The sequence below is a fragment of the Scyliorhinus torazame genome, chromosome 6 (assembly GCF_047496885.1).
Source record: "Scyliorhinus torazame isolate Kashiwa2021f chromosome 6, sScyTor2.1, whole genome shotgun sequence".
NCBI classification, from domain to species: Eukaryota; Metazoa; Chordata; class Chondrichthyes; order Carcharhiniformes; family Scyliorhinidae; genus Scyliorhinus; species Scyliorhinus torazame.
Genome location: NC_092712.1, coordinates 118242586 through 118260227, shown reverse-complemented (window position 1 = coordinate 118260227; position 17642 = coordinate 118242586). Strand labels below are relative to the sequence as shown.

At 46.6% G+C, this 17642-nt stretch overlaps 1 protein-coding gene across 1 annotated transcript in view; it reads left to right on the top strand.

Moving 5' to 3' along the window:
- Positions 1-17642, top strand: part of dnah5l (dynein, axonemal, heavy chain 5 like) — a 585621-nt gene that overhangs the window by 174464 nt on the left and 393515 nt on the right. The window contains exons 14-18 of the mRNA XM_072508719.1: positions 4901-5102; positions 11218-11313; positions 11395-11568; positions 11929-12018; positions 12138-12293. Of these exons, the coding sequence (XP_072364820.1) occupies positions 4901-5102; positions 11218-11313; positions 11395-11568; positions 11929-12018; positions 12138-12293 (718 nt within the window). The remainder of the gene's footprint in view (positions 1-4900; positions 5103-11217; positions 11314-11394; positions 11569-11928; positions 12019-12137; positions 12294-17642) is intronic.

Below are 17642 nucleotides of genomic sequence, written 5' to 3'. Positions count from 1 at the left end.
TGAAACCTTTAAGATCCTGAGTGGTCTTGACAGGGTGGATGTGGAAAGGATGTTATCTGTTAAGGGAGAATCTAGAACTAGGAGTCACTGTTTAAAAATAAGGAGTTGCTCATTTAAGATAGAGGTGAGGAGAAATATTTTCTCTCAGAGGGCCGTGGGTCTTTAGAACTTTCTTCCGCAAGAGGCAGTGGATGCAGAATCTTTGAATATTTTTAAGGCGGAGGTAGATAGATTCTTGATAAGCAGGAGGTTGAAAGGTAATCAAGGTGGTTGAAAGGTAATCGGGTGTAGGCAGGAGTGTGTAGTTGAGGGTAGTATCTGATTAGCCATGATCTTCTTGAATGGCAGGGCCGAGTGGCCTACTCCTGCTCCTAATTCATATGTTCATAGAAAAAGGTGGGGCTGAGGATCTGACATAACTGACCACTCCTACCTACTCAAATTAAGGCTTGGATTTTCCTCAGAGCTGTTGCTATTTTACCATCGTAGATTCCCTTTCGGTTACTTTTTTCCACCACAGGACACCCGGAATTCTGAGGCTCCAATGTCTCAGCTCACTTGTGAATATAGTCACTTGTAGGTGTGGTTTGGGAGGACTTTTGCCACATGTGAGAGTCTGCTCTTGTGCGAATCCCTGGGGTTGGTTTTTTAACTTGTTACCCTGGGCGTAAAACTGGAATCGTGTACCTTGGGAAAAGAAGTGAAGAAAAATAAGTCAATGAAAAAGTGGAGAAAGCAGAACGTCTGGGCACATAGTACTCAATGTGTTTAATGTCTTTACCAGGGGAAGGTTTTATTGCAGCTACCAGTACAGTCATCTAATTTCCACACATTGTTAATGTCAGCAGGGAGGAATATCATTTTTCTCCTCACATCAAATGAGAACATTTGCCCTGGAGAAAGCATCTGTGCCAGTAATTGCAGAACATTTTGGCATTTATATGTTTGATCCTTCCTTTTGCACCTGTGTGAGAACGTGATTAAATTTTTAGACATATTGCAAAATGCCTCTAAACTTAAAATGTGACAATTACTTTCTACTGCAATGAATAACCTAGTTCAAATGTTTCTGCATCTGAACCCTGGATGGGATAGATTATTTCAGTGTGCTATTCAGCAACAGCATGTTTACATATGTCAATGCCACTCCTGGCATCTACCTCATGATGTTCAGGAAGCATCCAGCTGAGCCTCAGACAGACCATTAGATACCAGCAGTCAGTCAGTCAGGGGTCTGCTGGCCTGCTTTAGTGTGCTGCTGCCATTTTATTTTTGTGTTGCCCACTCTCTGTTTCCTGCCACTCAATCAACTTCCAAACCAGGTCAATAATTTACCTTCAGTTCCATAAGCTTCAACTTTATGTCAAAATCTCTGATGAGATTGTATCAAGTACCCTTTAGAAGTCTTTAAAAAAAAATCACCTCTCCACCTCTCATCGCTCCATGTTTCCCAAGTGATGTTCCCTCCCCTGCCCCCCACCTCCCACTCCCACCCAATCTCTCCCTCCCTCCTCTCCATTCTCTAATTGCAGACTGGTACTGAGGCCTATCTGCCCGACAGACAGTTAACCTCTCAATCTGGTTGGCTGCAACGAGGAAATCAAGTTTTAAAAAATATATATTTTTATTCTCCTCCTTTTTCACATTTCCCCCCAAATTTACACCCAACCATAAACAATAATCAGTAACGAATGCAATGTCAATCCCCATATCAATAACAACAATCCCATCCTCCAACCAAACCCTCAAACAGCAGCACGCTTGTTAACATAAACAAATGACAAAAAGGAATCAGGAATCACCCAAAGTCACTATTAACACATATAGTCCCTCCCCACAACCCTCCCAGCCCCCCCCCCCCCCCCCGAATGTTCGATGTAATCCAATTCTCGAAAGTGCATAATGAATCATGCCCATGAATTGTAGAACCCCTCTATCCTTCCCCTCAGTTCAAATTTGACCTTCTCAAGAGTCAAGAATTCCAGCAGGTCCTCCCGCCACGCCAGGGCACAGGGTGGAGAGGTTGATCTTCACCCTAACAGCATCCGCCTTCGGGCGATCAACGAGGCGAAGGCTACAACATCTGCCTCCGCACCCGTTTCCAACCCCGGCTGGTCCGACACCCCGAATATGGCCTCCTGAGGGCCCGGGTCCAGTTTCACGTGCACCACTTTAGAGGTTACCCTAAAAACCTCCTTCCAGTAATCCTCCAGCTTTGGACAGGACCAAAACATATGAATGTGGTTTGCCCCCCCCGCCCCCGCAATGTTCACACACATCTTCTACCCCTCAAAGCGCCGGCTCATTCTTGCCCTTGTAAGGTGTGCTCTATATACCACCTTCAGCTGCATCAGCCCCAACCACGCACACGAGGTGGAATCGTTCACCCTCCGGAGCACCTCACACCAGAACCCCACCTCCATACCCTCTCCCAACTCTTCCTCCCACTTTGCCTTGATCCCTTCCAGCGATGCCTTCTCCTCTTCCAAAATAGCCCCGTAAACCGCCGATACTACCCCCTTCTCCAGTTCCCCTGTCGTCAGCACCTTCTCCAGCAATGTGGAAGCCGGCTCTACTGGGAAGCTCTGTATATCCTTTCTGGCAAAGTCTAGAACCTGCCTGTACCTAATTATTACCCCCTGCTCCAGCCCATACTTTGCTCCCAGCTCCTTCAATCCTGCAAACCAACCCCCAAGAAACAACTCTTTTAGTGTCCTAATTCCCTTCTCCTCCCATCTCCGAAAATTTCCATCCCACTTCCCTGGCTCAAATCTATGGTTCCCCTGAATCGGCATTTCCCTTGACCCTGCCCCCAGCCCAAAGTGCTGCCGAAACTGCCTCCAAATTCTCAACGAAGCTATTATACCGGACTCCCTGAGTATCTTCCCAGGGCCGTCGGGAGTGGCGCTGTTGCGAGCGCCTTCAATCCCTCCTCCATTCTGACCCATTGGGAGTCAAGTCCTCTGACCCAGCTCCGTACCTTCTCCACATTCGCCGCCCAGTAATAATACGTCAGGTTCAGAAGACCCAAACCCCCTGCCTGCCTTCCTCTCTGTAGTCGCATCTTTCTAATTCTGGCCACCTTCCCTCCCCATATGAACGAGGTAATCATCCCTTCAATCTCGCTAAAAAATGCCTTTGGCAGGAAAATCGGCAGGCATTGGACAATAAACAGGAATCGCAGCAACACATTCATTTTAACAACTTGTACCCGACCCACCAGTGACAGAGGGAGACCATCCCACCTTGCCAGATCAGCTTTCACCCTCCCCACCAAACTAGAAATGTTATACCCACGGAGCTCCCCACCGATCACAAGCAACCTGCACCCTCAGGTATCTAAAGTAAGTCCCTGCCCTACGGAATGGCAGTCCCCCCACCCCCGCTCCCACCTCCGGCCGAGACACCACAAAATATTCATTTGTCTAGATTTAATTTGTACCCCGAGGAGGACCCAAACACCCGAAGCAGCTCCAATATCCCCCCTATTGACACCCTCGGTTCCGACATGTATAGTAACAAGTAATCGTCATATAAGGACACTCTTTGCTCTATTCCCCCCCCCTGCACTACCCCTTTCCATACCCCCGAACGTCTTAACGCGATGGCCAATGGCTCAATCGAGAGTGCAAATAGCAGGGTGGACATAGGACATCCCTGCCTAGTCCCACGATGGAGAGGAAAATATTCTGAATTGATGTTATTTGTGTGGACACTTATCCTCGGCTCCTTATATAGTAGCTTTAGCAAGTCCACAAATCTTGGTCCAATCCCAAACCACTCCAGAACTACCATCAAGTGCCTCCATTCTACCCGGCCAAATGCTTTTTCAGTGTCCAATGCCACAACCACCTCTGTTTCCTTCCCCTCTGCCGGTGCCATAACCACATTCAATACCCGCCTAATGTTCGAAAAGAGCTGCCTCCCTCTCACAAACCCCGTCTGATCTTCACCTATCACCTTCGGGAGGCATCCTCCAGCCTACCTGCCAGTACCTTCGCCAATATCTTTGCGTCCACGTTTAAAAGTGATATGGCCTATACGACCCACACTCCATCTGATCCTTATCTTTCTTAAGTAACAGGGAAATCAATGCCTTCCCCAAAGTTTGTGGTAACACCCCCTTCCCTCTCGCCTCCTCAAACATCCCCACCATGAATGGTACCAGCTCATCTTTGAATTTTTTATAATATTCCACCGGAAACCCATCTGGCCCTGCCACCTTCCCTGACAGCATCCTCCCAATCGCATCTTTTATCTCCTGTTCCACTATCGCCCATTCTAATGTAGCCCTGTCCCCCTCCCCTAACCTCGGGTACTCCAGCCAGTCTAGAAATTCCTGCATCTCCCGGCCTCCCCCAGGTGGCTCTGACCTGTACAACCTCTCATAGAATTCCTTAAAGACCTTGTTAATCTGACCTAGAGCTACCACCAACATCCCTGCCCTGTCCCGCACCTGGACAATTTCCCTTGTCGCAGTCTCCCTCCGGAGCTGACCCGCTAACACCCATCTCTCCATGTTGGAAATCAAGTTTAACATGGAAACAAAAAGTGAAATATACTGGACATCCTCAGCGAGTCTGACGGTATCTGTGGAGAGAGAAGGGGAGCTAACATTTCAAGTCTGGATGACTCTGGTAAGCAGGCTATTTGACAGGAACTGAGGGTAACCTGCTCTTCCAGCGATTTCCTAACTGCAAAACTATGCCCCTCCTCCACCTTATTGCTCCCTCCCCAGAAATCAGTTGCTACTGGGTCCTTAGAGGCTGAAGGAGTTTATGCAAACCAGCTCACCAGGAGAGTCTTGTTGCTAAAAATGAAGGTTTCTCTTTGAATGCCTTAATTTCAATTTTTGCTATTTACAATAAATAAGATTGTAATCAAAAATTTATTTTTTTAGTGAAAACTATATATTTGGCAAGTTTGACACTTTTTGCAAGCGCCTGGAGAAGATTTCACACATGATAAATACTATGGAAAACCTGTCAGATCTCCAGAATGTTAAAATGGAGGGATTTGACAAATTATATGTGCGTTATCAGACAATTATAAATACCACAAAATCAAAGACTTATGATGTCCTGGACCACAGAAAACAAGAGGTACCATATTCAATTGTTATTCCAGCTTTATAGGAAAAAAAGAGACATGCTATCTAAGCTTTTCGCCTTCCACTCATGAGGACAGATCGCATGACTACCGACAGTAAAGGGAGCAGCCCTTTATGCTGCATGAGAAGAGAGTGTTGATTTGTTGGCAAGTGGACTTTGCTTGGCAGAGGCATTACATTGGAGGATGCAGCAGGGAACAGTTAACTGCCAAGCTATTCTTCAAATTCAAACTAGGCAGGTTGACGCTGATTGGTCATGGCATTGTCATATGGAATGGCTGTTCCCAAGTTTTTGTTAGTAGAAAAGGGATACAATACATGGGCATGCTCATTCTGTTTGCAAAGGACAGGGCTCAGTGTGTGAGTATATGTGGCTTCCAGCATGTGTAAGTGATCAGTGTTGCAAGCCTAACTGATAATCTTAAATTGTTTTGTGTAATTCTTGGCACAATCAAGATTTTTTAGCAAGTCTTGTCCAAAAGTGGAATCATATCTAGTGTTGGACACAATGGGCTGGATTCGCCGCTGCCCGCTGCTAGTAACAGAGTTACTGTTGCAGTGGACAATCTGGTCGGGGGAAAATGGGAGTGGCACCAATTTGTTTCTGATGCTCCAGTAGCCTCTGGCATTGGGTTCGAGGTTTGTGTCGTGTGGGGCACCATATTCTCTGGGCTCTCGTGATTCTCTGGTTCTCTGGGCCGGGAATTACGTGGGCGGGAAGCGGTGCAGGTCCTGACAAGCATGTATCTGGTGCAGTGGGCTATGCAGTGGGCCAAGGGGATAAATCTTAAAGGACTTGCCCACAAAGTCCAACGGAGGCCCCCCCCCCTCCCCCACCACCACAGTGCAAGACTTGGCAATCCACCCCACCAGACTACCTCACGAGGGACCCCCAATTGAAGAGACCCCTAATTAATGAGACCCTTAGAGACTTCGAAAGAGATAGTCCCCAGAGACCCCCTATATAAAGAGACCCGCCGGGACTCTAAATAAAGAAACCCCCAAAATAAAGAGACCCCCAGAGAGCCCCCAAAGAGACACCCCTGGAAGCCCCAGAAGAGAGGCCACTATCTGGAAACCATCCAGAAGAGAGACCCCCTGTCTGGAAGCCCCCCAGAAGTGTGACCCCCTGTCTGGAAGCCCCCCAGAAGAGAGACCCCCTGTCTGGAAGCCTCCCAGAAGAGAGACGTCCTGTCTGAATGCCCCAGAAGAGAGATCCCTGTCTAGAAGCTAGAGAGCAGTCCAGACAGAGGCAGTGAAAACAAATCTCTACTTTAAAACTCACCTTTGCAAAACACCTGCTGGCTCAGGCAGAGGAAGCAGCACCTGTCAATTCCTGGAAAGAGAAAACCAGCCAGCTGGGTTTAAACCTCCTCAGATCCTTGAAATCCAAGTCTTTCATTCATTTCTCTTCGATATTGATTTTACTAGTCTGTGATTGACAGCATTCACACACACACCCCAGCTGTCAGCATTGCTCCATTCATCACTCTTCACGCTTGAGTGACTTTGAAGTAGTCAGCTTTAAAAGGAACAGATATATATAAACGTCAAGCTTTAATAAATATCTCATGAACCACATCAAAGAGAATTAGTGCTTTCCATTCATCTTCCTTCAGTTTGAGTGACTTTGAAGTAGTCAACAGTGAAACAACAGATAACACTTAACTCTCTTTGATGTGGTTCAGGATCTGTCAATTAAAACAGGATGTTTATAAACATCCAGTCACAGCTGACTGCTTCAAAAGTGCTCAAGTCCGAAGGGGGATGAATGGGATAATGCTGAGATACACCTGGGTGTATGTGGAAGCTGTCAATCACAGCCCAGTAAAATCTGTATCAAAGAAAATGAATGAATGGCTTGTAGATCAAACATAGCGGACTGGTTTTCTCTTTCTAGGAATTGACAGTGCTGCATCCTGTGCCTGAGCCAGCAGATGTACTGCAAAAGTGAGTTTTAAAGCAGTGATTTTCAGATGGGGGTCTCTCTTCTGGGGCCTTCCAGCCAGAGGTCTTTCTTCTGCAGAGGTCTCTGGGGGGGTCTCTGGTCATAGTCCCTTTAATTATGGGGTCTCAGGGGGTCTCCTTAGTTAGGAGGTCTCTGGTGTGGTTCTCTTTAATAAGAGGGTCTCTGGATGGTCTCTTTAATTGAGGAGGTCTCGGGGGAGGGATATGTTGAATTAAGGGTTTTCTGGTGGGGGTCTCTTTAATTAGACTATAAGCCCATAATATATGAGCCGAATTCGGCCATTTAGCCCACCGAGTTTGCTCTGCCATTCAATCATGGTTGATATGTTTATCATCCATGTCTCTGGGATGGTCTCTTTAAATAAGGGTCTCTGTTGGGGATCTATTTAATTAGGGGGGGCTGGGTCACCCCCCATACCAGGGGCGAGCTGGGGGAGACCTAGAAAATCCCAGTGGGTGGGCGGGGGGCTGAATTGTGCTGCAAGGGGGTAGCCACGGGACCTCGCTATCAGACCCCCGCTTAAAATGGCGGCCCAATAGTGGGATTTCCGAGGGAATCCCTTGTAATCTGTGCCATGGCTAAGGATTGGGAATTGCTTCCTGGCGTGAGTGCAAATCAGACACAATTCATCTCTGGCGGAAGAACATTGGGGTGAATTCTCCGCCTTCCCAGCCACATGTTCGTCGTCGGCACACCGTCACGGCAGCGGGGCTCTCCATTCCCACCACCAACCAATGGGATTTCTCATTCAACCCCACGCCACTGGGAAACCTGCTGGCGGGGTTGCGTTGTCGGCGGAACCTAGAGTCCCGCCGGCAGTAAATTCACCTACTAGTCTCCCAAACGGGAATCCTGCCCAATGTTTGTGTTATGCAAACACAGGCTGGTTGCATAGGGTCAGTACTTTGCCTGTTGATAATAGCTGAAGGTACATGCTGTTTGATGAAATGTCAGTCGTTCTGACGTACGCCCTACAGACCTAGCATCACATTGGCCCTGAAATTCATATACCACATTACTCAACTGTGTGATAGGAGAATATCTTTTGGGCTCCATGGCAGGATGTTGTTAGTGGAGAATATATTATAGCATGTGTAACAGATAACTTCCGATCTTTTTTCAAATTTATGAGACACCTTACCCTTCCGGGTCATCTGAGGTAGACTGGGCACATTTTGTGACTGGAAGTGGTAACCTTCTGTGCATTCATGAGTTTGCAGTGAGCAATGACCTGACGGTGGTCACCATTATCTTATTTTAGCATCAAGCTTTGATTGTGATCTTGGGCCCTATTTATGTGGATGCTGATAATGCCAATCTTGGAAAATAGAACATAGAACAGTTCAGCACAGTACAGGCCCTTCGGCTCACGATGTTGTGCCGACCACTTATCCTAATCTAAGATCAACCTGACGTACACCCCTTCAAAATACTGCTGTCCAAAGTGCGTGTCGCTTAAATGTCCCTAATGACTCTGACTCCGCCACCTCTGCTGGCAGTGCATTCCACACACCCACCACTCTTTGTGTAAAGAACTGACCTCTGACATCTCCCCTATACTTTCCTCCAATCACCTTAAAATTATGTCCCCTCGTGACAGTCATTTCCGCCCTGGGGAAAAGTCTCTGGCTATCCACTCTATCCATCCCTCTCATCACCTTGTACACCTCTATCGAGTCACCTCGCTTCCTTCTTCTCTCCAGTGAGAACAGCCCTAGCTCCCTCAACCTTTCTTCATAACACATGCCGTCCAGTCCAGGCAGCATCCTGGTAAATCTCCTCTGCACCCTCTCCAAAACATCCACATCCTTCCTATAATGAGGCGATCAGAACTGGACACAATATTCCAAGTGTGGTCTATCCAGGGTTTTATAAAGCTGCAGTACTTTGCCTGTTGATAATCTTATAGTGTGTGGAACTGCAGAAACGCCAACACATATATTCACCAGTTTTCTTATTCTGTCATGGGATGTGTGCATCACTAGCAAAGCCAACATTTATTATCCATCCCTAATTGCCCTTGAACTGAGAGGCTTACGATAGACCATTTAAGAGGGCAATTAACAGACAACCACATATGGTTTGGAGTCACACATAGGCCAGATGTTCAGGTTAGGTGGGTTTGCCATAATCAAGTACGAAGTCTTACAACACCAGGTTAAAATCCAACAGGTTTGTTTCGATGTCACTAGCTTTCGGAGCGCTGCTCCTTCCTCAGGTGAATGAAGAGGTATTCATTCACCTGAGGAAGGAGCAGCGCTCCGAAAGCTAGTGACATCGAAACAAACCTGTTGGACTTTAACCTGGTGTTGTAAGACTTCGTACTGTGCTCACCCCAGTCCAACGCTGGCATCTCCACATCATGCCATAATCAATGCACGGGTTATGGGGATGGGGCAGGGGAGTGGGTCTAGGTAGAATGCTCTTTCGGAGGGTCGGTATAGACTCAATAGGACGAATGGCCTCCTTCTGCACTGTTGGGGTCTATCAGGTCTGGATGACTGACTACCTTCTCCAAAGGACATTAGTGAACCAGATGGGTTTTTACAACAATTGGTGATAGTTTCTTGGTCACTATTACTGAGAAGAGCTTTCAAATCCAGATGTTATTAACTGAATTTAAATCCCACCAGCTGCCTTGCTAGGATCGGAATTATTTTCTCCAGAGTATTAGCCTCGACCTCTAGATTACTAGTCCAGTGACTGCCCCACCACCTCTCCCAAATTTAGGCTTGCGGTTGACAGTGATAAATTGTTCTAACAAATACACTGAAAACCAATTTAAGATTATCATTTAGGCCTGTAGAGTGGCTCACTTACATATGCTAAAAAAACGCATATATTCACACACTGGACCCTGCCCTTTGCAAACAAAAGGAACATGCCCAATCATTGCGCCTTTTGCAAATAAATTAAAGGCACAGTCATTCCCTGGTTTATATCCCATGGCAGTGCCTTGACCAATTGGAGTCGACATGCCTGTTTGAATTTGAAGGATAACTTAGCAATTAACTGTTCTTTGCTGCATTCTCCATGGTAACTAATGTCCTTCAGGGAAGGAGATCTGCAGTCCTTACCTGTCTTGCCTACATGTGACTCCCGATCCACAGCAATGTGATAGACTCAAAAGCCCTCCGAAACAGCCTAGCATGCCACTCAGTTCAAGAGCAATTAGGGATGGGGAAGAAATGATGGCCCAGCCGCAATATTCACATTCCATGAATGAATAAAAACAAACACCTCTACCAATCAGAGTCCACTTGCCAATCTATCAGCACTCTCTTCTCATGCAGCATAAATTGTTGTTGTCTTTCCTACTGATAATCTTGCGAACTGCCCTGATGAGTGCAAGATGAAAAGCTTAGACAGCATGTCTTATTTTTCAGTAATATTCATATAGATTTATTTTATTTTTTCTTTATTGATGCAGCACAATAGAATGCAGGCAATGATTCCGGGGAGCATTTAATCTGTTAAGCAGAGGCAAGGGTAATGGCATATTTCAATGTGAATTCCATGCAGCAATGGGCTATGTGACATGATTGTATTGAAAGTGATGTTGGCCATTCGAATTGTTCTTTCCTCTAAGTTCACAAGAAGGACATTGGGCAGACATCACTGATTTCAGCTGCTTCCCACAGAGTGAGGAATGCAGGAAAAAAAAACTGACCAGAAAAACACTGGAAGTTCTTAGTGTTGGGAAATTCAAGAGGGAGGTGGATGAATGTTTGGCAGAAGGAGTTGATGAGTATAGGGGCCAGTGATCAAAATGTTTTGGTGGCTTTTACTTCTGGGGATAACAATTTGTGGGATGGCTTTGTCAAGGTGTAAACCTGAGTCAGGGTACAATACGGTCACTTTGATAGTCTGGTTCATAAAATCTGTGCATACCTTGGTCTGAGCAGACACAATCCAATTCAGGAGTGCTGCACATGTCCAATATCCAGGTTTGTGATGGAACATTAATTTCCTTGCATTGCGTATTGAATTGTGACATTAGTGAATTGCTTACTCCCTTCCCCGAGGAAGAGATTGCCCTATGGCATTACTATTTTGCTTATTCTATGTAGTGTATAGGTGCTTTATAGGTTTTTGCTGGCCTTGAGTTACGATTTGATTTATGAATGTTACTTTTCAGTTTGACAATGATTACCTGGAATTTAAATGTCAGATGGATGGACTTTATCAGTCAATGCAAGCTTTTATGGATTCCTGGTTTGAGCAATCCTTAACTGTAAGTAACATTGAACAAAACATTCAAAAATACTGGTTGAATCAAACCCATTGCCTTCACTGTTTCTTGGTATCTTTTCAGACAGAACGCATGTTCGACTTGCTGGGCAAGTTTGTGCGTGTTGCTGGGCCACAATTGGATCTTACTGACAAGTACCTAGCAGTCTTACAACGATTTGGACGAGATTTAGACCTCATACGCAAGACCTATCAGAAGCAAAGAGAAAATCCACCTATACAACGTAACGTTCCACCTGTAAGTTTACTTTGTAATTAAAATTTCTCTTCTGATAAAACGTTTTATACAAAAGTTACACTTCAACTTCTAAATCTTCAAAACAAATATGCTTTGAGCAACTCAAAGGCAATTTTTATGGATGTTCTCAGTGTTTCCTTTAGGCTCTAAACTATTTGTTTTTTATAGAAGTGATATTTTGATCATACAGTTAACATTTCCTACATCATAATGGTGGTTACAATTGGAAAGCAGTTCATTGGCTATAAAGCGTTTGAAGGCGCCCAGAGGTCATGAAGGACTTTCTTTCATTGGATATAATACACAGTATTTTCAGTCTGATGAAGTATTAATAACTATGAAAAATCTTATGGTCGGCAGGTGTCTGGGAAGATTATGTGGGCCCGACAGCTATTCAGAAAAATAGATATTCCCATGAAGTTTCTGAAAAGCAATGTTGAAATTTTGAAGGTAATTGTATATATTTATAATGTCTTATAGAAAGAGCAACAGAACATTATGCGACTGTAAAAATTTTCAATTTAAATTGTTATGGTAACGCTTATTCTTTGCAATTTTTGTATATTTAGACCCCTGATATGAAAAAGGTTATCAAAAACTATAACAAGATGGCAGCTGTTCTCCTGGAGTTTGAGGTGGTGTATCACAGGGGTTGGTGCCGAGCTGTTGACTTTGCTCAAAATGGACTTCATGCCTCCCTGATTGTTCGACATCCTGAGACTAAGGTTAAAACAATGTCCACTGATGATTCTGTTCCAATGTTTATAACTATAAACAACTCAATACATATAATTTTTAATACTTACACACTTATGTTCTTGAAGTCTCCAACATAACAATGGAGAAAGACAAACAAAAGTGTGGTAAATTAGGTCTGTTTTACGAACCATCTGGTTTAGAACTGTTGAGTGCGCATCAAAGTAAAAATAAACAATATGCTTTTGACTCAGTTAAACTTGCCTTCACTGCAAAATCTGGGCTTCTATACTGAGACAGATGAGTTATGTTTCAATTACGTCAAACTCAGATTTTACATTTGAGAGTTCCTGTGGTTTAAAATCATATTCAAACCGTTACTGCAAATCATATCATTTCCCTGCATTTCTCTTTAGGTGCTAACTCTTTTTCTGATGTATTTTCATTGAATATATCATAAAAAACCATTCAACCAGTGAACCTATTTCTATACTTGTCTTTCTGTTCTCATTATATACAAAGTGATGAAGATGTAAAATGTACCATTCATTCTGGCATTGCTTCTCGTATTTTTCCATAGGTTTCTTGCTTTCCCTTTTCCCTCTAATTCTATTTTTTCCACATTTCTGAGTTACAGTAAACATAATTGCATTCTACAATGTTTCTCAGAAAATCGGAATGAATATGTTTAATTTTTTTCACGTAGATTAATGGGCTGGGAAGTGATCAGATGGCAAAATGGCAGAGGAACATGTCAGGACAGAACCTGATGTGTTCTGGTCGCTGTTGGACTTTCCAGGAGATGGGCATTGCTTTCGATGACTATGGTATTTGTTCTCTGGTCGCCTGAGCCCGAAATATCGAGGAGCGCTAAGCTGTTATATATGGTGTGAAGAAATTTCACCAATATGTTCACTGACGGCAGTTTGACATAGTGACCGATCAGAAGCCATTAATGGGCCTCTTAAGTAAGAAGTCTTACAACACCAGGTTAAAGTCCAACAGGTTTGTTTTAAATCACTAGCTTTCAGAGCACTGCTCCTTCCTCTGGTGAATAAAGAGGTAGGTTCCAGAAACATATATATAGACAAAGTCAAAAATGCAAGACGATACTTTGAATGTGAGTCTTTGCCGGTAATTAAGTCTTTACAGGTCCAGATGGAGCAGGTTAAAGAGGTGTGAATTGTCTCAAGCCAGGACAGTTGGCAGGATTCTGCAAGCCCAGGCCAGATGGTGGGAGGTGAATGTAATGCGCCATGAATCCACGGTCCCGGTTGAGGCCGTACTCATGTGTGCGGAACTTGGCTATAAGTTTCTGCTCGGTGATTCTGCACGAGTATGTACCACGTACCTGGTGGGTGGTATTTTCACGTGTAATGGTGGTACCCATGTCGATGATCTGACATGTCTTGCAGAGATTGCCATGGCAGGGTTGTGTGGTGTCATGGTCACTGTTCTGAAGGCTCGGTAGTTTGCTGCAAGCAATGGTTTGTTTGAGGTTGCGCGGTTGTTTGAAGGCAAGTAGTGGGGGTCTGGGGATGACCTTGGCAAGATGTTCATCTTCATCAATGACGTGTTGAAGGCTGCGAAGAAGATGGTACGTACTCGTGCGACTCGGCCAACGTTGTCTTCCTCATACGCTGCAGGAAAGGATGTCCCGAAGCGTGGTACATTGGCGAGACCATGCAGACGCTGCGACAACGGATGAACGGACATCATGCAACAATCGCCAGGCAGGAATGTTCCCTTCCAGTCGGGGAACACTTCAGCAGTCAAGGGCGTTCAGCCTCTGATCTTCGAGTAAGCGTTCTCCAAGGCGGCCTTCAGGACGGGCAGCACGGTAGCGTGGTGGTTAGCACAATTGCTTCACAGCTCCCAGGTTCCATTCCCGGCTTGGGTCACTGTTTGTGTGGAGTCCGCACGTTCTCCCTGTGTGTGCGTGGGTTTCCTCCGGGTGCTCCGGTTTCCTCCCACAGTCCAAAAGATGTGCAGGTTAGGTGGATTGGCCATGCTAAATTGCCCTTAGTCCAAAATTGCCTTTAGTGTTGGGTGGGGTTACTGGGTTATGGGGATCGGGCGGGGATGTGGGCTTGGGTAGGATGCTCTTTCCTAGAGCCGGTGCTGACTCGATGGGCCGAATGGCCTCCTTCTGCACTATAAATTCTATGAATGAATGAACGCGCGACAACGCAGAATAGCCGAGCATAAACTTAAAGCCAAGTTCAGCACACATAAGAATGGCCTCAACCGGGACCTTGGATTCATGGCGCATTACATTCATCCCCCCCCCCCCCACCATCTGACCTGGGCTTGCGAAATCCTACCAAATGTCCTGCCTTGAGACAATTCACACCTCTTTAACCTGCTCCATCTGGACCTGTAAAGACTTAATTACCTGCAAAGACTCGCATTCAAATATCATCTTGCATTTTTGACTTTGTCTATATATATGTTTCTGGAACCTCCTCTTCATTCATCCGAGGAAGGAGCAGTGCTCCGAAAGCTAGTGATTCAAAACAAACCTGTTGGACTTTAACCTGGTTTTGTAAGACTTCTTACTGTGCTCATCCAACGCCAGCATCACCACATCATGGGCCTCTTAAGAGAAGATAAGCCGATATCGCCCGAGCTGTGCGGCATACTCCGCGGTCACGCCGATTTTGGGGTCCCAGAGAATCGCTGAACCGGCGCTGGGCCCAATTACGGCGTGAAAGTGGATACTTCGCCCCCGCGCCGGCGAGGGTGCAACATTGGGCCTTGCTGCTAGCGGCCTACAATTATGCGTTCTTGCACCGGCCTGGCATGCAAATTGCCAATGTGGATGCATTAAGTCAGTGTTCCTGCCAAATAGTATTCCGCTGCCACCAGTTCCCCAGGAGAACCGCTCCGACGCAGGCTGCCGTTTTCTCCGGCGCCAGTGTTTGGGCAGGTGCGGGGATCACGCCGTGCTGGTCGGGGGCTGTTGGCAGCGGCCCCCCCGGCAATTCTCCGGGCCCCGATGGGCCGAGCAGCCGTCCGTTTTCGGCCAGTCCTGCCGGCATGAAACGGACATTGTCCCACATGGTGGGAACTGGCTGGTAGGCCGGCTGATGCAGTCCTCGAGGGGGCACGGGGGGATCGGCCCGGGGGGGCCCACGGTGGCCTGGCCCGCGATCGGGGCCCACCGATCTTCAGGTGGGCCTCTGCCGTGGGGGCACTCCTTCATTGCGCGCCAGCCATGGCGAAGCCCTACAGTGGCCGGCGGGGAATGAAGGAACCCTGTGCGCATGCGCAAGAACACGCCGGCTCTTCGGCGCCGGTTGGCGTGACGTCAACCCCTCTGGTGCCAGCCTAGCTCCCGGAAGTGCGGAGGATTCCGCAACTTCCGGGTGGCCCGACACTGGAGTGGTTCGCGCCGCTCTTGACGCCGGCGTCGGGCCATTCCACTGAATGCGGGAGAATCCCGCCCCTGGTTTGCCTTTGTAATTTCACTTCAGGTTCACCTTGGTTAGTGGGACCGGTTGTGGCCCAGTTGGGGCTGAAGTCACACGTGGCTACTGTCAACAGGAAGACCATCAGAGAGCATGTTGGCTGCTTGCAACTGAGGTGGTGACCCCCAGCTTGGATGGCACGGTGGAACAGTGGTTAGCACTGCTGCCTCACAGCACCAGGGACCCGGGTTCAATTCCGGCCTTGGGTGGCTGTCTGTGTGGAGTTTGCACATTCATCCTGTGTCTGTGTGGGTTTCCTCTGGGTGCTCCGGTTTCCTCCCACAGTCCAAAGATGTGCAGGTTAGGCGGATTGGCGATGCTAAATTGCCCCTTAGTATCCAAAAGGTTAGGCGGGGTTACTGGGTTATGGGGATAGGGTGGAGGCCTATAGGTGCTCTTTCCAAGGGCAGTGCAGACTCGATGGGCTGAATGGCTTCCTTCTGCACTGTAAATTCTATAGAGCCAACAAGTCACACCAGAATGGTGAACCCTCCTGTAACTTCATCTGGCTGAGGGGAGCCAGGGGCTTCTCAATCTACTCATCCAGCTGCACCTGTCAAGGCCAGTGAGATCAGTTTACTTGTCGTTGGGGCAGTGCCTCCTGAGGTGATATCGACTGTTTGCATTTCGATTGCCCAAAAGGGTGCTGAGATTGTGACAGGGCTACGGAGGTTTGGGAGGACCCAGAAGTCTCCGGACCGAGTAACGTTTTGATGGATCTTTTTCCCCTGTTATCTTTTATAATATTTGTAATTTCTGCATCTAGTTTTTTGGGGGTAATTGTAATTAGGGTCTTAAGGGGGAGGGACATGGTAGCGTGGGCCTTTTAAAGAGGAATATAAAAGACTATAAAAGGGATGAGGCACTCACACCCTGCCTCTTTCCACAGACAGACATCTAGAGAGTTAGACAGGGTTGATCAGCAGCATCACACCCCAGCACATGGCTTAGAGCAAGCTGGTACAGTTAGACTGAGTTACTACAGTTAGATTAGCAGAGTCGAACTCATTTGAGAACAGTGTTAATAGTTCAGTAAACACATTGAACTGATTTCAGAGTCTGGAGCATCCTTTCGTTAAGACTGCATCAAGTAGCAGCCTGTGTTATCCGAAGCAGCATAACACAACACTCTCTACATAATAATCTTAAAACCTCAACCTTTTCTTATTTATTTCTCCACCACTCATAGTTAAGGCAATGGCATGTAGTTCAGTGAGCATCTCCTGTATTCAGGGTTCCATGCTGAATCTGGCTCCCCAAGGGGTATGCTGGTGTCTACGTGAAGGAGGCCGTGCATACACTGGAGACATATGGCTGCAGTCATGGCCTGGGTGTAAGCATGGCTGCACAAAACCTTGGGATATCCGACAAATGTCCACTCACCTCATGCTGCTGCTCCAGTATCTGCTCCTTGTTGATGACTCCAGATGCACACCATCAGCCTGAAGTTAAGCCATGGATTCCAAAGCCCTCAGTTTGGCAATGGCTGTAATAATCACTGGCTCTGTTAGCTACTCAGCAGATGAAGCCACCATACCTAAACCTAAGCTAATATCCATCAATATGAGAGCATCTATGCTGGTGTTCACTGGAAATAATCAGAGAAGGAGAAAGAGAAATGAGGTGAGGTCACTGTGGGTTCCAACACCTCTTACTGTCTTTCAACCGTATCCTCCTGTGTTCAGGAACAGGCACAGATGTGTTAAGGTGGGGTTACGGGGATAGGGTGGAAGTGTGGCGATAGGGTGGAGGTGTGGGCTTAGGTAGGGTGCTCTTTCCAAGGGCTGGTGCAGACTCGATGGGCTGAATAGCCTCCTTCTGCACTGTAAATTCTGTGATCTGTGTGATCTGGTTATTGCCGCCAGAAGGTTCAATGATCTCTTCCATTAGGTCACTCACTATCTCTGG